This window comes from Calidris pugnax, unplaced genomic scaffold (assembly GCF_001431845.1).
Source record: "Calidris pugnax isolate Ruff unplaced genomic scaffold, ASM143184v1 scaffold13, whole genome shotgun sequence".
NCBI lineage: Eukaryota > Metazoa > Chordata > Aves > Charadriiformes > Scolopacidae > Calidris > Calidris pugnax.
In genome coordinates this window covers 15149115-15174314 of record NW_015090810.1, presented here as the reverse complement: position 1 = coordinate 15174314, position 25200 = coordinate 15149115, and the positions used below count along the sequence as shown (strand labels likewise).

Here is a 25200-nt window from a genome sequence, read left to right as displayed (position 1 = left end):
TACAATTTTGTAAAACAGGTTAAGGGGAAAGGATGCCAATGCATGTGAGCCTCTACCAGAGTTGTTCTACGTGGAATTTTGGAAAACTGTGGAATTTTTTTATTCCCCATACACAGACAGCACAGGCAAAGCTTATCATGCTTTAGAGCAGTTCAGTCTGGAACTGTGTTCCTTCTGGCTACAAAGTTTAACTTTTTGAGCAGTAAGTTTGGATTTTTTAGATCATGCAAGACTAACTTACTGTCAGCCAGGAAAACCACCATGTAGGCAAGGAGGTTTATTTAGAAAACCATGTAGTCTTCAGACAGCCTGAAGTCACTAGGCTAAATTATCTCTGATTTTGTCCTCTAGTCTTTCCTAATGAGCAAACCGCTATATGCAAAAAGAACAAATCTCACCCTTTGTATTTGAGAAATAGTCCAAACCCTGTTCCTGCAGCGCTAGAAAATACAGGCAAGGTTTTTCATATAGAACACAGATGTAGAGACTTATACCCATTATGAAGAAAGTGAGTTTTGCCTCCTTTGCCCTCCCCACAAACAGGTATCCAAAAAAAAAAAGAGGATTTTACAGAATACTTTTAATTCAAGAGCTAATTTAAAATAAACTTATTCTGTTCCATATGAAGCAAAAAAATATTATTTACCCTGTTTTACAGACAGAAAATCAATCAATAGTGTCTCAAAGTCAATAGCACTCCACTAGAGGCTTGAAAGTTGACTTGTATGAGATTTTACTGTAAGACTGGCATTTAAATATAGTAGGACATAGAGCATACATAAAACATAAAATCCTGGAACAACTAATCCTACAAACCATTTCCAGGCACATGAAGGACAAGAAGGTGATTGAGAGTAATCAGCAAGGATTCACAAAGGGGAAGCCATGCTTGACCAGCCTGGAAGCCTTCAACAAAGAAATAACTGGTTGAGTAGATGAGAGGAGAGCAGTGGATATTGCACACTTTGTCTCATGAAGCCTTTTGTCTCTGTCTCCTGTAAGATCCTCACAGAGAACGTGATGGAGTATGGTTGGGTGATCAGACAGCTTGTTGGATTGAAAACTGGCTGAGCATCTGAGCCCAGAGTGTGGTGATCAGTGGCACAAAGTCTAGCTGGAGGCAAGTAATTCGTGGTGTATCCCAGGGGTCAATACTGGGTCCAGTCCTCTTCAGGATCTTCATTAATGATTTGGGTGATGTGGCAGAGCATACTCTCAGCAAGTTTCTAGATGACACAAAACTAGGAGGAGTGGCTGATACGCCAGAGGTTTGTGCTGCCATCTCAACATTCTGGAGAAAAGAACTGACAGGAATCTCACAGAGTTCAGCACAGGGTAGTACCAAGGTCTTCACCTGGGGAGGAACAACCTCCCCAGTATATACTGGTGAGTGATGCTGGCAGCACCAGTACATTCTGAGAGTCAACTAGCTGGAAGGCAACTTTCTAGTGATCTGGTTTCTGGTTTTTTTTTTTTTTTTAAATCAGAAATAAAAAATATTCAGTTATGAAATTTAAAATTTTGAAATATTTGAGTTTTTAATCATTTGACCTTAAAAATCTTTTGCTTTTGAAATCTAAGTATTAGTCTCTTTTTCTAAAGAAAAAAGAGAGCTGTTTTTTTACAAATTAACGTATAACAAGAAAAAAAAGTATTAATGTCTTTTAAAAGCAATAACAGTTGAAATGATAAGACAGCAATCAAGGAGGAAGTTAATATTGAAGCCGACACTTGAAAGCTTAGAATGAGTGGAAGAGAAACACACCAAAACAACCATTAACATTGACTAAGACTGGCTTGCTCTTCTCTGGGTTCATGCTGTAATCCCGTCATACCTGACAAACTCAAATGAATGTCATGTCATTGTGTCAAATTTTCATTAGGAAGATATATACAAATGACGTATATGTATAAGGAGCTGATACAATAGCTGTAAAACATCTCACCCCAGAAACCTCTACTAAAACCAACGTGAATAAAAAGAAGAGTCTTTTCAGTGAAGCTAAATGAACAAGTGCCATCAGCTGTTATAGCTGGTGATAAAAATCCTGTCACATACTGAACAACTAGAATCTGTCATTCCTACTTGGTGCCAACTATCTGCCCTGGGATATCAGCCAAGCAACCTGATGGACTCTATGGACCTTCATGTACAATTTTGTAAAACAGGTTAAGGGGAAAGGATGCCAATGCATGTGAGCCTCTACCAGAGTTGTTCTACGTGGAATTTTGGAAAACTGTGGAATTTTTTTATTCCCCATACACAGACAGCACAGGCAAAGCTTATCATGCTTTAGAGCAGTTCAGTCTGGAACTGTGTTCCTTCTGGCTACAAAGTTTAACTTTTTGAGCAGTAAGTTTGGATTTTTTAGATCATGCAAGACTAACTTACTGTCAGCCAGGAAAACCACCATGTAGGCAAGGAGGTTTATTTAGAAAACCATGTAGTCTTCAGACAGCCTGAAGTCACTAGGCTAAATTATCTCTGATTTTGTCCTCTAGTCTTTCCTAATGAGCAAACCGCTATATGCAAAAAGAACAAATCTCACCCTTTGTATTTGAGAAATAGTCCAAACCCTGTTCCTGCAGCGCTAGAAAATACAGGCAAGGTTTTTCATATAGAACACAGATGTAGAGACTTATACCCATTATGAAGAAAGTGAGTTTTGCCTCCTTTGCCCTCCCCACAAACAGGTATCCCTAATTTATGAAGTCTTATCACTTTATAGGATGAGTCTGGTAACAGGTTGCCACTGTGTGTCCCCTAGTGCTGTAGGAACGTGTCTATGGACCTCGCTGCTCAGAGCAGGTGCAAGCTCTGACCTCATTACCAACGAGGGGGATGAGAAGGGTTCTTCCTGACACTCCTCAGCTCTGCATCCTTTAAAGGGAAGCTGGTTATTTCATTTGTAGTTCCCTTTCTCTGGCCTCTGGCTCTCCTACAGAAAGCAATGCAACCGCTGAACAGCAGGACATCCACCACAGTGGGGAAACAAAGAAAACTCTGTCCATAACCCCTTTTATTCTTTCCTTTTTTTTAATTATAAGAATCCTTCCTTTATTCTTTTTCTTAGAGATCTTTTTAAGTAATACTCTTTCTTTCTTTGATTTCTCAATTTTCACAGCATTTCAAAGCTCTGCATTTATAGCAATAACATTTATCCGTTGGCTGGGATCACTTATTCTTCATTCCTTTTTTTTTATAACAATAATAATGACAAAACAAAACAAGCATCTGCTAGACTGCAGTAAATTATTTGGCTTTCCATGCTCTGTAGAGAGTAAAAACAGCTGAAGTTTATTTCATAAAATGAATGTTTTCAGGCTGTAGTCTACCCAACATGAGTACTGCTTAAAGGCAGAATTTAACCTTTGTTCTTTCATGGCTAGTTTGAAGTACTCAACTACTCTCCCATAATTTTCAGCAATTTCTGGCCCTGAGTTTCTATAAGACTTATATGACCAATTAATTAGAAAACAGAGCACCACTTGAAGAAACAAGTGATTTATAATGGAAGGTCCACTTCTGCAATTTACAGTGTTATTGGATGCTGTTAGAATAGCTAACTCACAAAATATTAATGCCTGTTCCCCTGAGAAGCTGCTCTTTTGAATTTGACCTCTAATAGTATAATAATCCTCACAGAATAAGTAAGGGCTAGGCTACTATTAGAGCACCTTTCTGCAGAGAGGTGCAGGCAGGCAGGTGTAAGCAGCCACATGTAAGCCAGTTATGATTCTGCAACTGCATACTGGAGCCGGGTATACACTAAGTTAGCACACTTTCTTTCTAATAAGGGTTTATTTCTGTGTTTAAATGATAATATGGTTTATAAATCTACAGCTGGCTGGCATCTGGACAGCTCAGGGGACAAGGGACAGTATCACTCATATGATACTCTGCGCCTTTCTGTTTGTACATACATACACACGAACCAGGGCAACAGGTGAGGAACCTTTCCTGTGCAGACACCTACCTGGACCACATTTCTGTTGCCACCTTCCTAGTAGTGTCTCCTACAGCAGAGCATACCACACGACTCTTTATGCTGCATTGGGTACCACTTTGCGCAGGATTTTTGGTGAACTCATCAAGCCTTTCTGGTCCCTTACACAGAATTCCTCATTGTGTATGTAGGCAGGAAAGTAAATAATTTTCAGTTGTTGAAGGGTGTGAATCAATATCCAGACTAACAATTTGTTTTTATAGTTAGATTTACTGTGACTATACTTCTAGTAACTGGAGGTAAAGAGCAGCTCATGAGGAAGACAGATGTTGCACTTTCCATGAGATAGATGGGGGGAAAAAAAAAAGAGGATGTGAGTTTGAATGTCCTATAATCAAACTGAATTGATGGGTGTTTCTGAGACAAAATAACACAGCTATGTGGAATGACCTTGGATTATACAGGCCTTAAGAGCTCTGCAATGGATCCATTCCTGTTTCAAGAAAAGCCTCGCTGTAAAGCATCAAATACATTAGCCTATCACATACAGAACAGTAATAAAAATAAAAAGCAAATCACTATCTCATAACCAGAGAGCAGTCACCTTTACAGACTCGATGCCCCATACTGCTGTTGGGTGATGGCTGGTCAGCTTGCAATTCAGAAGTCACCGCTTGGAACTGTATAGGTGGACATTTCCTGGGCATGATTGTTGTTATTCCTCTATTGTCCCAAAGGCAATAACAGACTTCAAGCCAATAACTTCCCAAAACTGTGACAAGAACTTCAGTAACTTTTAGGTCCTTGTTATTTACCATTTTTCTCCTCTCCTCCCCCAGTTGAACCCATATAGGTAAGCAACAAACAAGCCTGTTTAACAGTGAGTGCTGCATTACAGTTATATGGGATTTAACAGAAAAAACACTTGGAAAGGAAAATAACTGAAATATTAAAGCTTGAAAGCCTTATGTGAGTCTATTTTAAAATTAATCCTGTAAGAAAGGATACGAATTATTTGCAGAATTGGTTTATGAGAAGCTGTAAAAAAGAAGAGGATGTAGAATAAAGACATTTCATATGAGAATAGCATATTTCTAACTGAAGTCTTCAACTGATAAATGACATAAACTTATTAAAACCTAGAATTAAAAATCCCATCCTGCTGCCACTGAAAAGTTAATCACAGCGTGAAACTAATCCTGGATATCAGGATTTTCCCACCAATAAGCTCTGTGTAGACCCTACAGTAGCACATCTATGCTTTACATGCTAAGGCTTGAACCCATATGAAGTATCTTAAGTTTAAAAAAAAAATAAAAAAGGAAAAGTAAAGAAATAAAATTAAAAAGAGCCACAATAATCAGCCTTTAAGTTAATATAGGAGCATGAAAGGATGTATATAATCATCTACTTAGTGGAAGCTGCTTGTGCAGTAATTCTTAGTAAGCATTGGCTCTTCAGGTTTCTTGTAAAGCAATAAAAATTCACTACTTAAATAGATGAGAAGCTATTTTCTGCAATCAGCAGAAAAACAAACAAATAAATAAATAAAGCCAGCAGATGTAGCTATAGTTCACTAGGATTGTTTCCACAACTTTGCAAAATAAATTCAGTTGATGAGAGCTTTCAACACTACAAATACCATACTGTAACAATGAAGACATATTAGAGCAGTGATTCAAAACCCAAGAGTTTAGTCCTACCGCTTTACCCTGATGTTTTGCAATAAGGTCCAGAAACATAATAGACAACTGATGAAGTTCTTAATAAAGTTTTTTTGGGTAGTTCAGCAATGCAGAAAAATACTAATATAAAAATGTTAGGCAAACATTTTCACAATTTTTGCAATAGTACAGCAGTCCATAAAACTGCTCAGTGTTAAAACATATGATTATAGTCTTAATGACCCCAACGTGCTTCTACAGACACTTTGAATTTCCAGCAATGTAAATATTTAGTCATTTTTTCCCCCTTCCATTAGGCTAAACAAACCTACATGAAACATTATCACCAGAAAATACTTAAAAAAAATTCACCATAAATATCACTACAATGACATTATTTTAAGGACTTGTCTAATACGGTTTCTCACTGTACAGATGATAGATTGCTCCAAGCTGGGAATCCTGTCTCAGGAAAAAGAAAAATATCTTCAAATGTCTTCTCAGAAAATTAGTTGGCACTTTTTTATTTTCTACTTGTTTTGCATAGGATAGGGTTAAGTATACACTGGGGGTTTAGCATATCAGTTTCATGTTGTAGGGATTTAGAACATGTGTTGTAAATTGGATAATTAGCCTTTTTATGAGGAAGCATGTACAGTGGAAAAAAACCAAACCAAACCAAACCAAAAACCAAACACATTTGAAACCAGAAGAAGGAAATTTTTAAAGGCTATAATGTCAGACTGAGGTGGACCATTGCCTGGAATGTACTCAAAGATTAACTTAAAATGTGAAGTGTAGATAACATTGAAGAAGATAGTTGTTCTATCAGAAAATTGTGTTTTCCTATATTTACACTCTTGCCACATATATACTTTTGAAAGCTCAGAGGTATAGTGTCATTTTAAAATAATTGTGGAAAAAAGAAATTTGATGTTTGTATCTCAGATTCATCTCTAAAGCTTACCTTTTAATGTCTTTTCAAGTTCTGTAAAGATATTTCTGTTTGTTTCTTTGCTTTACCTTTTTGTTATCAAAGATGACTTGTGACTTAATTTCTAATTTTTATTTTGAGTTGCATAGCTTTTGTTTTCTTTTTTGTCCTCCCATGCTCTTCTCTAAGGTACAGGCTGTAGGGGTTACTTTCAGCAGCTAATATGAGAGGTGGTAATAACGAGGTAGGAAGATAAAAAGTCCCTCACTTATGCCAGGATTCAACGCTTTTTTTTTTTTTTTTTAGGGTATGCCAATTCCTGTAAAATAGCAGAGAATATTAAATTCCCAGGAAGTCAGGCAATTCTCATATGTTTTATTGCTTCTAACTGTGATCAAACAAATAAATAAGCAAGAATTGTTGGTTTTAGGGCAATGTTATTTATCTAAGAAAACAGAATTTTTATGCTTTCTCTACGTACATATGCATATTACAGTGTCGACAAAAAGTTGTTCCATCTCTTAAATCATCAAAAAAGCAAATAGAAAGCCTATATTTTGAGCGCATCTATATACTAACAGCTTTCTAGATAAGCAGGCAGTTATCCTACTTATTCTGTACCTTTCCTTTCTCCCCTCTAGAATATTTCTGAATGTATCTATTAAATTTGGTGAAAATTAAAACAAATTGCTTCTCCTTTGGAGTTAGTTAAGCAAAAGAGACGGCAGCGAGTGTCATATTAACATGTGAAACTCCATGCTCAATCTTTTGACCCATCTTCCAGTTTACTAGTGGTATTTGGACACCTTTTCATTGTTGTTGGTGTTTAAGTAAAAGTTAAATTGATTCTATCATTCCTCCAAATAAGTGACCCTCATCAGAGCAGGATGCTTATGAAGTCATACAGTGATGTTATCCTACGATTTCAGCATATTGCTGCCTGTGCCTCTAGCTTCATCAAGTATCTTCTGAGGGCATCCCTACCCTTCAGTACACTGAACGTTCCTCCTAGTTTGGTGAAGATGAACCATGAACTTGCTGAAGGTGCACTCCCTAACATTGCCTTGGGAATTGTTCAAGACGATAAGCAGTATTAAGTTTGGTAACAATCTCTAAGGAACACCACTAGACTGGACGCTGATGAAGGGTAGGCCACCGGCCATTTGGCCCAGTGGCCTAGCCAGTTTCTCACTCATATTGTAGTCTATCCATCCAACCATACTGACCTTTTTCTACTCTAGTGAGAATACTTTCTAGGAAGCTCATGGGATTAATCCTTTATGTGGCCCACCTGGTTCATACATCAAAAAGTTGCCACCTGCATGCCAGAAATTCCTGGATAGCGTCCTTACTGTATTGCTCTCCAAGCAGTTGCTGGGGTTGTTGAAGTCCAGTGTAAGAAGCAATGGGACTTCTGTCTTGTCTTTTTTTTCTTTTTTTTTTTCTTTTCTGTGTAAAATGGCATAAAGATTTTATTATCTTGTCCTTAAACAATTCCTGTAGACAAGGAATATCCATTCTTAAACATTTTTAACTGTCAGACTTCCACTGCCAAATTATTTAAAATAAAAATAGCAAAACCCAACAGGAATATGAGATCAGATCATCTGTATGTAACCATCCTGGTTATGTGTACCTTAGAAACATTTTTCCCATTATCAATTCCCTAGTAAGGATTACAAAATGCTTCCCAGCACCCTATTTATGTTATGAGCAAAATATCTATAACGAGTAAAATATCTATAACATGCCATACTGAGAGAACAAGATGATGGAAAACTTCTCTGATGTCCCAAAAGCCATGTATCTAACTACCTTTGCTGGCAGATATGTTCTTGCTTCTTATGCATATTTTTGACTACTTGTTTTGGGTAAAGTGTTTCACAGTGGTTTTATCCTTTTATGCACTATAATTAAAACTTACTGTTCCTTGGACTCTGTATCATAAGGCTGATATAGACCTATATATGAAGAAATATTTTTTCTCAATAAATATGAAAGCATTCAAATTACCATTGTAAAATGTGTCAACTTTGTTTATAAACATTAATCCACTCTATTTTTCTCTATAAAATATGTTTATAAATTTTCTGGTAGAAAAATCTTACAGACTTTACTAATAGCTACTGATTTTTTTCATATAACTCCTATTCTATTTGTTCATATTCTGGATCAAGGGTAAAATGTATTACTTGCCAAAATGTAAAATCACATAATCTCCTTCAACTTTTACTCCTCAGAGAGCGTATATTAGATCTGACTTTGAAGCGTAAAATGCACACTGTCTTTTCAAAAATATTTTACTCTCATCTGACAGGGTTACTCTGAGCAGTTAAAATGAGTGTTAAAACAACCACATTTCCAATGCAAATTCTGAAAGGAAAGCTAGGAGTGTAATGACAGTATCTGTGATAATATGCAGTAGGATAATTATGTGAATTAAAGACTAAGATTATCCTCAGTGGCAAGCAGGATTGCTTCTCAGTGTTATGGTAATAAAAACCCTGCATTGTGATATACAAAATTATAAACCCTTTTCCAGTCACAACAATGAGGCTGAAGCTGCAATGTGCTTTCAAGTGATTTTGTTCTTCTGTTTTTTAAGTTCAAACATCTGAATATTAAACATTTATTAATATATGCATAGTCTTTATTTTCTTGGCTTTTAAATAATAAAACCAATAACACAACACTCTGAATCCCCATGAGTGAGGACTGAAATGTGAAGCCAGTCTTTTGTCAGGTACTTCACCACTTCTTAACCTGTCTCATTATCATGTTACAGTATAAGAAATATACAAGAAACATCTCTTCAAAGCATTCATACAGGAAAGCAGTGCATATGATCCTAATTGCTTTGACCATTCAATAAGTCTTTCTTATATTCCCTTAGGTAGGTCATGAATAGCTGAATATGTATTTTTCTTCTGGTTACCATACTTGCACTCTTCACTTCAGCCAATAGCATAGCTAATTCTAGCTACTAAAGACAAAAGCAACAGAGGATCCTTTTGGGAAAACCATTCCACAGTTTAATAGATATCATCATCAGGAATTCTGATTTATAACTTATCCTTTATTAATTGAATTCTATTAATTATTGTGATATCTCTTATGTGTTTAATTTGAGTTCCCTCAGAATGTTTACTTCCTTCAAATAAGCAGACACTTCTACAAAACCTTTTTGCAGACATTCTTCAGCTAAATTAAGTACAATATATTAAAAGAAGTGTGATGTTACTAGGTCAGTTTAGTGATTCTTTTCTCATATGTGGAAATTAATTGACAGGTTTGATTTAGATTGAGTACCAGGAACCTAATAAGAACCTAAATAGAAAATAACTTCTTAACTCAGAACAAAACACTCCCTTTCTCTGCTATGCAAACATGGTCTTCTGCCTGTTCAGGTTAAGACCTTTTAAGGTCCATTGTAGACCATTATTCTCTTTAATATAGAAGTTACTGACAATGTCATAGATTGGTTATAAAATTATGTGACAGTGGTATGCACTGGTTAAAAAAATATTTATTGCTAAAATTCCTTACAGTAAAGAGAGGAAATTATAATACAAGTGCAAATATGGTTGAATGTTCAAGGCTAAATGGACAAAACCTCTGGATTGAGAAAGGATCAGACGTTGTTATCCTTTTTGTACTAAATACACCCTGAAAGCACAAGGAATTCTATTAATGCCACTGGGACCATCTGTGAAATAAGGATTTGTTTAGGGTATAAACTGCATTAATCTATAGACCTAATCCTAAAAATACACTTTTCACCACCTCTGACAAACAATGCATGTACAGTTGTTCTCTCTTTCTCTATTACTCTCCATGGAGCAAATTACTAATATGTACATTATCTCAAATAAAATTTATTTTGCCACATCTGTTGGAGAGCCATTGAACACAAAAGTTAGAGTCATTAATACAATGTTTTTATGGTTGTATCTTTTTAAAGGTGTTTTGTAGCTGGTCAGTCATACTGGTATCCTAGCATGAGACTGGCAAGAACCAGCTTTTCCTTATGAACCAGATGCTGCTTCATCTCCACCTGGTTAGCTGAACTCCCCTGCCCTGTATTTTCCAGCTATGAATATCATGAATAATGTTTCTGCCCTTACCAGACCTCACATTGGAAATCTCTCCTGATTTTCAAACTCCTCCACATGTTCTATTTTTAACTGACAGGAATTTAAACACTTCATTGGCACCTTTCCACTAAGCCTACATGCCTTGGTTTTCTTCAGTGAACAGCAATTGTAGCAAACATTGCAGAGCTTTCATATTACATACCTTCTTTTCGTCTGGGTTTTTTTTTTGTTTGTTTTCTTCCCCGCATGACCTTTGGCTGGCTCTTTGTGATTCAGTATAGGTTACCTAAAATCTTATTTTAAAAAAAAAAGGGGGGATGGAAGAAAGAAATGCATAAATTTTGTTATCTTGATGCCAGTTTTTAGCTGTGGAAAAGTATCAGTTGATTACATGATGTAATTTCTGTAAAAAAGTACCTGATGGAAGAAAGGTGAATAAAAAACAGGCAGATAGCTTTTTCCAGACAGTCTATTTTGAACATATTTGATGACCCTTAGACTGAAAATTGCTATGGTATAAGTAAGAGTGAAGAAATATTCTGAGACAGCTTTATATTCACTATGGAATATTTAGAAAAAATACAGCGGGGAATTAGTTTTGAAGTCTGGCTTGAGTCTCGCAGAATGGTTCAGGATCATCATAAGAAGTGGATTAACATTAAAGCATTTTATTATCTTATTATCTAATGTTATACATAAAGTTTTATAACCATCAGCTTAGCATTTTAAATATTCTTAATATTGTTATAATAAAACTGACTACCGCAGATAATTTTTTTATTTCATAATAAAAAAATATATCTGTGCTGGTAAATCAGTCATCCCTTGAACTCTTAATAAAAGGAAAAATGCTTGTATTTGGATAGCATTTTGTCCTAAGTACAATAATATATAATGTTGTCGATTGCAGTATTTATGTTGAGTATTGATTCTAACTTGAACTGATTTAATTTTTTTTCTATCATATTTGCTAAAATAAGTATTGGTTTATACATTTTCCAATATCTCCATTATAAACTAAAATGGTAGCAAATACTTGCTGAAGTTCTCATAGGTCTTTGTTTTTACACTGATAGAAAAATCATTTGTTTTAGTTTTATCATGCTAAGAACAATAAACAGATTATTCTGTGACCACTTCTGACAATTGCATTAGAATATCTAGAGTCTTTTTCTTCACACAAGTATATTTATATAAGGAAGCATTGTACAAATATGCATGTTTAACTTTGGTTAACGAATATATTCAACTGCAGCAACAAAAATCTCTCAACTTTGGAAACAGTTTAAAGCTTATGGATGACAGAATATTTGAAATATCCATTTATGGCTTCTACTCCTCCTTTTGTACTTGCAGGACCCAGGCTTTCGTTATCCAGAGGGGAGACTAGATATCAAAAGCAGCACAGTTTACATTTAGGTACTTAAATAACCACAAGTTTTTCAAACAAGAGTCTCCATCCCCTCACCTCATGACACACCTGGTGTGACTTTTCAAAAGATCTCTATATCCAAGACTTTCCAGACAAAAGAAACCCTGGGCTTTTATTTTTCATGCTTAAATGTGGGATGATCTCCTTTTTCAAAATCCACAGTTGGTTTTTGTTACTGAGATTAAGGAAAACAAAACAACAAACCAAAGAGTAGCTAATCCCTCACACTTCTATAGGAAGTGTACATGCCTGCAAGCTGTTTAAAGTGAGGTCCCCAGTCTGCAAGGTAGTCATAACTCTGATCTGCATCTGACATGTTTGAACCTAAAGAGCTGAGGGATCCTGCCAAAGAGCCTGTCCCCTCAAACGCATAGGTCTGAAGTGAATCATATGGAGGAGCAGTAGGATCCATATTTGCTTCTTCAAGCTTTTCTGAAATGAATTGCCTGAAGATTGCGCTGTCAGGGCCAACCTGCAGAGACTGTCTGTAGAGACCGTGGATTTCCGTGGTGACCTTTTTTCGAGGTTTGTGTGTTCTCATGACAGTGCGGGTCCTCAGCGCTGAAATATCAAAGGCTTCGGTGTCTTGCTCTCCACCTCCTTCATCGTCATACCTGACAATGTTCTCCCTGAATTCTTCCATTTTCTCTGAAAAGTGAGACTTCTTCCTCTGCTGCCTTATTGCTACAATTGCCAACAGGAATACTGACCAAAAAAAAAAGGCATGAAAAGAGAAAAAAATAATATCAACCATGGGAAATATAAATGAAAACAGAGACTTTGAATGTGCTTGGAAAGACTTGAAAAAATGGCAATATTTCTTAACATTAATGTTATTTCAAAGTGAAGCTATCTTAATAAATTTTTGGAGCTGCATTGGTTTTGAGATGAGCATAGTATGTGGTGGGGAAATGGCTACAAAGGAACTTATAAGATTGGTGAAAGAAATGGAGCAGTTCTTTTTGATATATGGGATTTTGGAGCTGATGGAGTTTGATGGATTTTGCTATGGAGTCAAGAAATGGCTAGTGCCTGAACAAGAATACTACCATCTAGACATACATTTATGAGGTTCTTTTCCATTGTTTTAATCCTTGCCTTGCCTATACATTATATTCACATAGATAAATAAAAACACGTTTGGTTTTTTTTTGTAGACTATTCTGTTTCTGCAGTTTTCTGCATGTCACCTAATTTTGAGAGCCCAAAACCATATGAAGATGCAGACTCATAATTAACAGGTACGAGCACTGGTTCTGGGCAACTTATTTAACTGTGGGACTAAATTATAGCATTCCATTTGAGGAGAAATTTCAATGAGTTCTCAGTAAGACATTCAGTCAGGAGGTCAAAAGCACAACAGGAAATAATTATAGACAGTTTCTATTCATTTTGCTAAGGAAAATGATCCATGACCTTGTGGACAGAATGCAGAATATGGGTGATTTTTAACTTGTTAAATTTCTTTTTTCACTGCAATAAATTAAAAATAATTCCATTAGCTTTAGTGGACTTGTGTTTCTTTTCTTCCATTGTTATTATGGCAGATCAAAATATAGCATCAGAATAGAGCTGCAAGCCTTCATTTTCAAGTCTCAGCTTCCTTGTAGTTAATGATGATATGAGTTGTATGAGTACTGTATGCTGTTATTTATAAACTGGTGGAGGTCATATTGTATAATGAGGATTGAAAAAAAATGTTCCTTACGTAGTTATCCTTCATATGGGAAAAAAAAAAGTTTACTTAAAATTGTTTTGTATTGTTTCAATGATATATTAGTTTAAACATACTACTATTTAATTTGCTCTCATTAACAATCACACTGAGACAATAATTTTCAGTGTATGTTTTTGTTTCTTAAGGCAATGTAATTTGTTATTATTACTTTTCTTTCCAGATATTATATGTGTAGCTTGATATTATGCTACAGTTTTCTTATTTTGAATCTGATTATAGTTTTCCTTAATTTCTTTTCCAGAACTTTGTTGAAAAATAATTTACAGAACATTTGCACATTTTATAATGATCATTTGATATTACACTGCTTCGTGAAATCCTGATTCTGTCTTTATTTTCTTTGGAGTTTTTTGTAGTTTCATTATTGGAAAAATAGTTTTACTAACACAATTCATGTGTTATTTCATGTGGTATTTCTAGATATGAGGTTTTATGAAGCTGCTATATACACTGCTATGTGTCATATTATGGATATGTCATATTATTACACAGGCAACAGGGATTTGGAAGTCTTTCCCCTGTTGCTTCGTTGGCATCAGCTTGAATTTGGTCTTGAGGCCCATGACCACCATCAGTGACTCAGCTCTAAGGCCAGTCATTTTGCCTTGGAAAACAAACCTACCCGGCTCTGCCACTTCTCTTTCTTTCCTGGTCTCAGAAGCTATCGTACCTTAACCTCACTAACTCAGACAGGTACAGTTTTGGGATGGATATTTAGTCTTTGGGGAATTATTAGTACAGTGTGCATGCTATTATAAGGTGTTAAGTGTCATCAAATCACTCATCAAACATTGCAGGAATATCCTTTTGCTGAAAAAAAAAGGGAAATGCTTTTTAGCAGTGCTAGCTGCACTTCAGCAGGGGAAGAAGTTGTTTCCCCGAGTGCTGTCACTCCAATATGTCTTGGAGCAACCATAGTCCCATGCATTGCAGGAACAGCCAGCCAGTCTTGGGTGGTTGGCCTCAGTTTGAGTGCCATGCATGACCCATTGCAGAGGTACAAGCAAAATTCCTGTGCATTTAAAACAATCTCAAACCCACTTTTTACATTCACAAGTTCCTGAATGTAGTGGAGGTTAGTTTGGTGTCCCATGAGAGTCAAAAAGATGCCCATCATTTGGAGGAAAGGCTGTCTGGAGATGCAACATTATTATTTGACAGAGAAACATCCTGGAGTTGCTTTCTGAGAGTACTGAGTTCTCTTTTTCTTTTATTACTTTGTATTGATCTTAGCTCTGTATTTGGCATACCTAAGGTAGATTAAGTAGGGTAGTGCTCCTTCTAATAAATTCTCATACTAGCCATCCTTCTGTAATGCTGTCTTCAGCTTTACCTGGGCTTGATACAGACTTTGGACCAATACAGATAAATAGAAGTATGACTCAACTAAAGTCAACTTTTAGGACGTTGTGTTAGAATTCAAATTTTACTGAAAACTAGGGGGGAGGAGTTATAGTTAACAGAAAAGAAATGAAACCTTTGCCTTGTTGCACGCTTTCTCACTAGCACAGTACTTATAAGCTTCCAGTCAAAGGAACATCTTTGTCACTTAATCAAGCCTATTGTAAAAGGAAACAGTCATTTATCTTACTTATACTTACCTAGGACTATTAGTATGCAAGCCAGAACAGCAACTAAAGCTTCTGTGCTGAGACCCAAAGCATACATGAAAGCTCCGTATCGACAGTAAAAGGTGTTAACTTCAGTGTCACAGTCACAGACAGTGATAGTGAGAGTATTTGTGCTCGTCAGTGCTGGGGTTCCATTATCCACAATTAAGATTGGCAAGTAGAAATAAAACTGCTCTTGCCTCCTGAAGCCACTCTTTGCTGTGAAAATTCCGGCTGTGTTATCTAGAAGATAAATTTTTATGCAAGATACACATTTATCATGTTTTAACAGAACAATAAAACTCCAGTGGCATCTAACCTATTTAAAAACAATGGTATTGTGCAGAGCCACATTTTAAGGAAGTTAAAAAGTAAAACCAGGCACTGACAGGTGTTGGGGGTTTTGTGTCAATTGTGAATAAATTGCAGGTTTTTGACGTGTATTTCAGGGGCAATAACACAATTTGACTTCAGAGCTCTGTTTTTAATGTTCAGAGCTAAAAAAAATCCCACTGTGTTCACTACCTGACACCTGCTCAGGTTAATTATTTGGGTCTTAAAATGGTACCATGTAACCATCTGCTGCCAATCCAGCAGTTCACAGTTGAAATATAGACAGTTTACCAATCAAAAGGCTTCAAAAGTGTGTCTAGCAGTACACAGAGAAAGCAGGTGTTAAGGGAAAGAAGAAAAAGCTAGAAGAAACTCCACTAAAACAGTCTTTTATTTCTTTCCCTCAAAAATGAGAGCCGGTTCAGCTTTTACTATCTAAATTAGAGAAAAATTGCTAGAGGCTCTCACCTTGATTTGTACTTAACTATTAGTGTTTAGAAATCAGTTCCATACAAAACAAGGTAAGCAGCTTAAATTCAGCTCCTGCTGCGTATCAACTCCTTCAAATCTGAAACTTAGCTTCCTGCAAAACAAATTACCCCTGTCTGAATCTGTATATAATGGAAAGAGGAAAAATCTATAAATATTTACATCAGAATTTTTTATCAAGGCAGGGTGAATTACTGCATGTGTGCATACATGTACATCGATTTAAAAAAAGTATTTCTAACAGTATCTGTGTAATATGTCTATGCAAACAGTCTGCCAAAGTTAATACCCTAACATTTAAATTGTTCGAGGTTTCTGTCATAGTACAGAAAGTAACTCCAGAGAGAGTTACAGCTACAGAGATAAAATGCTCCAGATCTGTAGAGGCACTTTTTTTTTTTTTTGCCTAGGACGGTTCCAATTCACATAGCCATTTGTATGAAGTGCAGCAGAAAGGGAGAGTGAGGGCTGATCTCACCATATTTTAAAAGACTGTTTTTTTTTCCCATCAATAGCCACCAAAAGAAATAGACATACTGCTTTGCGTGTGGCTCTGCCTGTGCTTTGTGCAGAATGGGCAAAGGTGGGAAAGGCTCACGGCTTGTACAAAACTTGACTTTAATGTAACAACTTACCTCTTCCTGGCACTGAGTGAGAGGATAGTGTAGTTGGGAATTGAAATACATATTAATACATTGACTTTAACTTTGGAGATATTGAGAGAAGTGGTTTGCCGTTGAACATAGTCTGAACTTTCCAAAACTTATTTCCATTGATTTATTCACCTAGCCAGAACATTCAAATAATTAGCAAAGTCAATAAGAACAATGTGTACTTTAGCTGAGGATGAAGAAACTCTTCTCTGTAGTCCCAGCAGACTGACTCTAAATGGTCATTTTCCCTGAAATTCCATCAGATATTGCACTTACGTTTTCACTGCAGACTGGTCTTGCTTGATATCTCCCTATATCACTCTTTTAATAAAAGTCTCAATCAATATTAGTTCTTAATAACATTAAAATACATATAGAAGATATTTGTATGATGCCATTAATGGCTTAAAATATATTAGGAAAAAAAGATTACATTCTTATTTATCTACGTTCATAATTCTGTTCTCGCTTAAGTGCTAAAGTAACAGACATTAATAGAAATCTCTTTCTGGTAATCTTGTTTTTTAGACAAGTAGATACTTTTAACAAAAGAGAGCTGGTATTTCCCACCACAACCTACATTAAGAAAAGAAATGTTAAGGAATTCCAGTGTATTTTTCATGTGAGCATATTTTTTTTTCCCCTTGAAATAGAACTATCCTTTGCTGTTTATGTTACTCAGCTGAAAAAGGAAAAGAAACTGTTTGCTATTACTGGATTATTGTTTTAAAATACACCTCATTAAATGTTCAGATCTTAGAATGACAATTTATACTTAAGTGTAAATTTTTATAAAATTAGTGATGTGAGGACCACAAGAAGCATGCATCTTTCATGAGGATGGTCTTAAAGAGCTATATGAATTACGCTACCTTGATTATCTTTAAGAGTAAAATCTGAGTTGTTTGTGGCCTCCTGAGCCAATGAGAAGTAAAAATGATGACCTTCTGCTGAGTCATCTTGATCCACTGCGCTGATGCTTTGAATTAGCTGGAACATATAAACAGAATTGTTTTAAGAATAAAATTATTTAGTTGTTCTTTAAAATGATAAAAAGACACATCAGGTATGTTAAACTGCTGATGCTAGAGATGCGTTCTGTGATTACATATTGAGTGCATGTTACGCACTCACAAATATACACCTTCTATATCTGAACAGGTTTATTGAGACTCATATTCTGCAAATTCACTGCTTTGATTTTTCATTTATTTGAGAGAGGCAGGCATTAAAACCTCGAGAAAATGAAAAAAAAATTCTGGTTCAAAAGATCACGGGTAAATGAAGTTTCAACAAATGAAAAAAGTAATCATATATATAGTGTTTGTCTTTTTTTTTTTTTTTTTCAGGGTGAAAAATCATCATTCTACATTTCAACAGATCCCTCCAAACAAACCCCATTTCTTTCCAGCTCACAAACACATTGACATCATTCAAGTGATACATTGTAGCTCCAGTAAGTGAAATATGGTGACAAGTTCATGTGCTGAATTGTTGATTCTGGATATTACAACAGATTGATTATGGAACTTCTTCCCTGCTTTTACTCAAGAAAGCAAAATAGCCTTCATTTACAATTATGTCAAACCAGATAGTCATTGGAAGATAAAATAAAAAATAACAGTTATCATTCAAAAGAATATCTTTCATCTCTTTCAATAAAAAACCATGCTACAGTTAACAAAATCAGCAATATTTCTGCCTAAGAAGAGCTTATATTTGTTATTTTTATCAGTAAATATTTAATCACCTGAGCATCAGCATATGTTAGTAAGTGGGTATCCTCACCAATCAGGAGGAAAGTGAACTAATGCAAGCACATCAGCTTTCAGAAAAGACAGTGTCCAGTTTGACCTTAGGCTCTGTTTTATCAGTCATCTCATTCCTTGTAGATATTTGTACACAAGAGACCTGAAGCCTCAACTTTTCTCAAACCTTTCAGAAAGCATGTGAATGCTACAAGCGGTGCCTTAAAAGCAAAGCAGTAAGTCAATGGAAGTGATTACAGCGTTCCATCTGTGCCTTTGAAAACTCTTTTCTGATTAAGCCATTTTTCAGTCAAAGACCTAAGACTTCAGCACACACGCTTTTTCTTTGCAAGCAAGCGAAGTTTGATCAAATCATCACAGCAGAGTGCAAAATGTGGCTCTCACCCCAAAATCTGTGTATTCTTAGCACTCTGCCTTTTTTATATGTGAAAAATATTTGAAATCTGTATTTTCATTCTATGGAAAAATATGGAACCTTGAATTTTTTTTATCATCACTAATGAGAGGAGTGATTGTTCAGTGGTGTACCTGCTGACAGTGTACAAAGGATGAAACTTCTTGAGGGAATTTTTTCCCTTTCCTCAGACCAAACAAAATAGCTAAGGTGATACAAATACAGGTCATGCAGGTCAAGAAATCACTGAAGAGCAATAACTGATCACTAATATTGCCTTGACATTAAAAAACATTTCATTTTTATAAGGGAATAGTTTCTAGAATATGCTCAATATGAACAGCAATAGAGAACAAAACTTCATAACCAGTCTAAAACACAAGCAAAGGCATGTTTTCATCATAATATTCTGCCATATTCTGCCATCAAAAAATGAAAAAAAGACTATGCTGGCCTTTTTTGATAATTTGCAGGTAACACGTCCATTGTTGCAGCTGAGAAAAAGCTTTGTATGGATACATATCTGTCTGTTCATTTCAGGGTCTATCAAGCTAGACTGAATATGCCAAGTAATATAGGAATCTACAAAGATATCTTAGCCACATATAATTTTTCTCTGTTTTGTTTTGTTTTGTTTTTATTTTAGTTACCTGGTAGAGAAGAATTGCCCACCTACCAAGGGAAAAAAACAAACAAATGTGGTTTTTCTACTTCCAGTTTTCATTCTTATTAAAAGTTATTCATCCAAGCAACGTCTTTGAAAAGTATATTTTTAGGAGTCTATCATGTCTGAAAATCATAAAATTATTACAGTTGCAAGCTAGATACTGTTTTGCTATTTCATTATTAACTTCTGTTAGTTTCTATACAGATTGTATTTGCCCCCCATAAATTTTTTCTGCATGTCAATAAAATTCTGAGGAGTATATGGCTAGCTGAAAAAAACCCGCACCTTCCCCTGTTTTGATTTTTACTGTGCTGTTCTACCGAAACTTAAGACTCCTGTGGTTATTCCAGACATATTCACATGCCTTTAAGGATTGACCTTAGAAGAAGGGGAATATTTGGAACATAAGGACAGGGCAAACCCTTATTGTTCACTTCTTACTGTATCACTTCCCCAAAGATTCAGCAAAATCCAGATGAGTCTATAAAATATTCAGAGAGCAATAGGCAGCTCTGATTTTGCTGACTCTAAGGGAAAAAACACCCAGACAGAAGAAAACTGTTTCTTTTTTTCTGGTTTTCTAGGCTTTTTTATGTCTAACATAGGATATTCTAGTCTTTTAATAGGAAAACTCACATCACAGACTAAAAAAAAACACTTTTTGTTTGTGAGTCAAGGTTTAAAAAAACCCCTACTTTTTAGTGTGAAAACAAAGAAAATCGAGTGAATGATGTATTGCTTCTGCAAGGTTATATCAGTTGTTGTATTGACTGGGCTGAAATTTAATTGCTGTAAAACTTCTTATTTCAAGTCTCGTTAATCTAGAAGCTGTAATAATCCAGCAGTCCATTTGAAAATGCACATTTCTTTAAAACTCAGATTAATTAAATCCATTTTTCTTGAAAAGCTGACTTAAGTTTATGGTGGGTGGGCCTCATTTACAGTTTCTCTCCAAACACGCTGAGATCACCACTGGGAATAGCAGGGGCTCCTTTGATAAAGGTCACAAGAAGATGTGGCCTGCTATACTCAACTTCCCCATCCATCTGATTAGAGGGTACTTTCAACTAATAAATAGCATCAGTGATGGAGTCTAAGATACTAGTAACAGCTTTGATCTCTCATTGATTAATTATTTTGTATAGAAGGGATTTTCTGTAAACCCTTCTGCACTGAATGTCTAGCTAAATGTTGATTGTCTTGCAAATAACCAGTCTGTAGTCAACACTGCATTTTCCAGGTAGACTTTCTACCTCAAGACCAAGGTTCTCCTTTTGAGTGCTTCTGTTTCTTTTTTGAAAAGAAAAATAGCACAATATTGGTCTGATTTGTGTTGGTTTACTGTAAGATGCTTCTGCTCAGCTATAAATAAGATGGTGTAGACCTCAATGAAGGAATAACAATTACAAAGCTCATGCCATGACACTTAAGTGCCTTCTAATTTTCATTTGTATATGCTGATAAACTCTTTCTGCCTGTTCTATTCTTCTATGAGATAATGTTGTTGAATTATGGTCTGTACAAAACAGAAAAAGGAATTTTCCATGGGCCACTGTGACTACTGTTTCAAAATGTCAGAAGTTACACTCAGTGCATCTGCAGGTGTATCTTAGAATAATCTAATAGCACTGAAGGAAATATATCAGCTAAAAATTCTGTTTTAAATCGTAAACATTGAATAAAATCATAAATCATATCATAAACTCTGACTATGAAAATTATGCACTTCAGTAGCAATTTCCTATTGTTCTTTCTAAGATAATTTGTTAATGGGAAAATTGTTTAACATTGCTGTCATGATCTCCAAAGACCAAACTAAACGTGCCTGTGACTCTCAAAAATCTATAGCAATATAAAAAAGAAAAACAAAACAAAACAAAACAAAAACTAGAGTAACATTTTGCCTGTCTGAAAAATGTGAAAATCATCATGCTAATCCATCATTCAGATATTACAAAGTTAAACAGGAATAATCCTGTATCTTATGCTCAAAGAGTTTATTATTATTGTTGTTACTACTACTACTCTTTACAGCTCCCTCATTTCCAGTGATTTTCAAAACAGTATCTATTCTTAACCGTTATTGAAAAGTAGCCATTAATTTGTTAGTATACAGATGTTATCATTAAGCAACTATGGAATAATAAATGCCTTGGGAAATAAATCACATTGGTTTTTATATTGTAGACAAGTCCAAAACATAGATTGCAAATATCCATTTTATATTTTATTCCATATTTATTTCATGGTGTCTTGAAGACAAGGAACATGAAGTGGCATTTGCTTTAGTGCCCGAAGTGGCATTTGCTTTAGTGCCCGTACTTTACTCTGTCAATGAATTGAATGAGTTGCCTGAAGACCAAAAGAAATGGCTTGCGCCAAGTACCTCTGACCCAGAAATAATCTTTGCAGAGTGAAAAATTACCAAACGCAGAACAAAAAAACCCAACAAACAAGTGCTGATAGAAAAACATATAAATGGGTGAAAAAAGTTATAAAGAAATTACTTTATCAACAGGGAAAGCTTTATTTAACTGCAGACTAATCAAGGTCAAAGTAGCCTAAGCTGGTGTAAGAAGAGAGGCTCTGTGTTTCAGAAATCAAAATGTCACAAAATGTTTGAATGGAACCATCATAGATATCCCAAAGATCTTTTTTGTATAAAACATATGCATTTTTCTGCCCATAGCTTTCTGTTGTTGCTTTTTTTTGTTGCTCATTTTGTACTTTTTAAAAAAAAACAAAACAAAACCACCAACAGCAACAACAACAAAAAAAATCCCCCAAAAACCCCAAAACACAAAACCCCCAAAATTTTGAACATCCTGTTTTTCTTTTCACAGGAGGAAAATGGAGAGTCAGCAGTGTACCTGGGGCATTAGGGCAACTGAAATACCTCCAGGGAAGGATGCTTAATGCAACAATTTCTTAAGCTGCTAGCTAAGGAAGGTGTTTCAAGAGCTGTGACTTACCCCCAGACTTCCACTGAACTAGACGAGGTTTGAATTCAGTTCACAATAAATGATTCCTAACCACAAAACATGATGAATCTGGTTTGAATCTGGTCTGTCTGGTTCTTCCAGACTATGTTATGTTGTTACTGCAAATACCAGGCCTAGGTTTTACATCTGTGACACTAACATGACAGAAATCTGTGCCTTGTGTGTTTTTCAGAAGTTTCTGTCTGTACTTCTCTGTTTCCTGGTTTTGCAGACAAACAAGATGTATTGATTTTGTTTTAAAGGGGAAAAAATACGTCAATCTTCTGAAATTTAAATTTCAAATGATACGTATATCAACAGAACTAATTTTGGAAATAGACAAAATACAGCCTGTACTCACAGTACTGAAATAATCAATACTAAAGGGAATAGTAACATCTCAGACCAAGTCTTAATTTTTATTAGAAAACTGATGGCTATCTCCTTCATGCTTACCTGGCCAGAAACCGCATTTTCACAAACAAATGTTTCATAATATTTAGGGAATTCTGGTGCATGATCATTAACATCGAGAACTTGGATATACACATTTGCTTCTGAAATTTTTTCAGGATTTCCTAATGGTTAAAAAAAGATAGAAATCAAAAATTATAAATACTACATATTTTAAAGTAAAGTAAACATTAGAAAAATTTACATATACTTAGCAGAGAATAAAATAGTCACTGAGACCTACAGACACATTTTATACTAAACCTTTTTAATGAGTTCAGTTATATCCTATACATATTAAAAAGGGCATTGTCTTTCTTTGCTGGTGTTCTGTTTACAAAAGGTGGTAGGGTTTTGCTTTTGGGTTTTGGGTTGGTTTTTTTTTTTTCACCAACACATCACATTAAATTATAATAGTATATCTTCAAATATTTAAGGATATTTCATGCAAAATTTTGTATTTGTTCACTGTTTCATTCACCAAGTCAGAAAGTGATTTAAATGAAAAAAAAAAAAAAAAAGAAAGGTCTGATATGGAGAAATTAAATGAAGTTTTGTTCATGCAGAACAATTTACTGTACCAGTAATTTGTAAGGTTATGTGGAAGGAGAGTGTCTGCTCCTCTAAGGGTATCTGGTCAAGAAGCTTATTCTGTGCAACAAGAGTTAATAAGAAAAGAAGCCGCCAGAAACAAGAACATATAGGGACACAAACCTCAGGGACAAGTGATAAGGGACGGGGATGGTGTGATGAGAACCAAAGCTGGTCAGACACACTAAATGATGGGGGCACATGAGTGTGTAAGAATGTTTATTCCTGCGAGGTTATCAGACTGGGAGCCTTGTCCATTGGGAAGCTGAGAAAGAAAAAGGGGAAAATGGAAACAAGATATACCAAGACACAGACCTAACAAAGCAAACTCGGATACAATGACAAGAAACAAACCTCATCATAATTGATGGCCTATCTAGAAACCACAGGGCAACAATTCCAGGCAGATCAACCTGACCTTTGCAACTAAGACTAAACCAGAGGGACCTCAGACCCAGAGGGGCATGGGAATCAGTGGAGCTCTACAGACCCATGGAGGACATGCAGGGAGGAACAAAGAGGGGTCAGACAAGAAAGGGTATAAAAGGGGCAGCTGTATGTAAAATAGGGCCCGTCCGTACACTTGTCTGGCTAAGCCCTGCACTAGATCACCAGTCAGTCCTGTCATATCTTCTTATTATATTTTTTCTTAGCTATCTCTCTGCATAATTTCACTCTCTATCATTCCATGTGTATGTGTGCTTCAGGGACTAAGTGCTGGCTACTGGTGAGACCTGCGTATGTGTCAGTGAAACTTTGTGCCACTATTGGAGTCAGACAGTCAGATGGTGAGGTGGGTGCCCCTGGCCTGTGGTACCAGCTACTGGAGTGAGTGGGGAGCACAGGGAAAAAATGTCTCTGTCTTCCCCAAACGCAGTTTGCTTGGGGTATATGTGTGTTTTAGCTAGCAAACTTTAAGCTGGAGTCAACAGCAAGTAGGGGGACCTTGGGTTCAGGCCAGGTGCTCAGGGGGGTCCATGCTGGTATACTCAGAGTGGACTTGTGAATGTGGGTACATGAGGGATGAGAGTGTGAGTGCTGCAGGTTTGCCAGAGAGCATCTAGCATGCACTAGCTGGTCAGTTGGGGACCCATGAAGTGGATAACAGGACCTGGAATCCAGGCAGGGGTGCTGGGAATGCAGAGAGTCCATGCAGGTGACCTTCTGCCTCTCCAGCTGAAGACGAGGAGGGGTATTGGCTGTCTATACCTGTGGTTTACGTGAGTCCTGTATGTATGCCCTATATGCCGCCTTCAGTAGCACCTTGTCTGTGAGTCTGCACGACTGGCCATGTCAGTGTCCTCTGCATCTGTGTGTGTGTGTCTCCAGGACATCTGCTCAGCTTTGCTACTGGTTGAGCCCGCAAACAGGAACACGTCAGCTGCATCCCTGAGTCTGGGTGGAGGCCTCGGGTGTCTGGGCACTGGGCTAGGGTCCAGAAGCCAGGCAGG

At 36.1% G+C, this 25200-nt stretch overlaps 1 protein-coding gene across 9 annotated transcripts in view; it reads right to left on the bottom strand.

Moving 5' to 3' along the window:
* Positions 1-9173: 9173 nt before the first annotated feature.
* CDH19 (cadherin 19, type 2) overlaps positions 9174-25200 on the bottom strand; it is a 105249-nt gene continuing 89222 nt past the window's right edge. For 8 of the 9 annotated variants that reach the window (XM_014938674.1, XM_014938682.1, XM_014938678.1 and 5 more), the window contains 4 exons: positions 23162-23283; positions 17767-17884; positions 15411-15662; positions 9174-12776 (listed from right to left, as the gene is read on the bottom strand). In XM_014938674.1, coding sequence (XP_014794160.1) covers positions 12286-12776; positions 15411-15662; positions 17767-17884; positions 23162-23283 — 983 coding nt within the window. In that variant the 3' untranslated portion in view covers positions 9174-12285. Of the gene's footprint in view, positions 12777-15410; positions 15663-16876; positions 17027-17766; positions 17885-23161; positions 23284-25200 lie in introns of those variants that run through there. The other variant, XR_001411561.1, reaches the window with a different exon arrangement.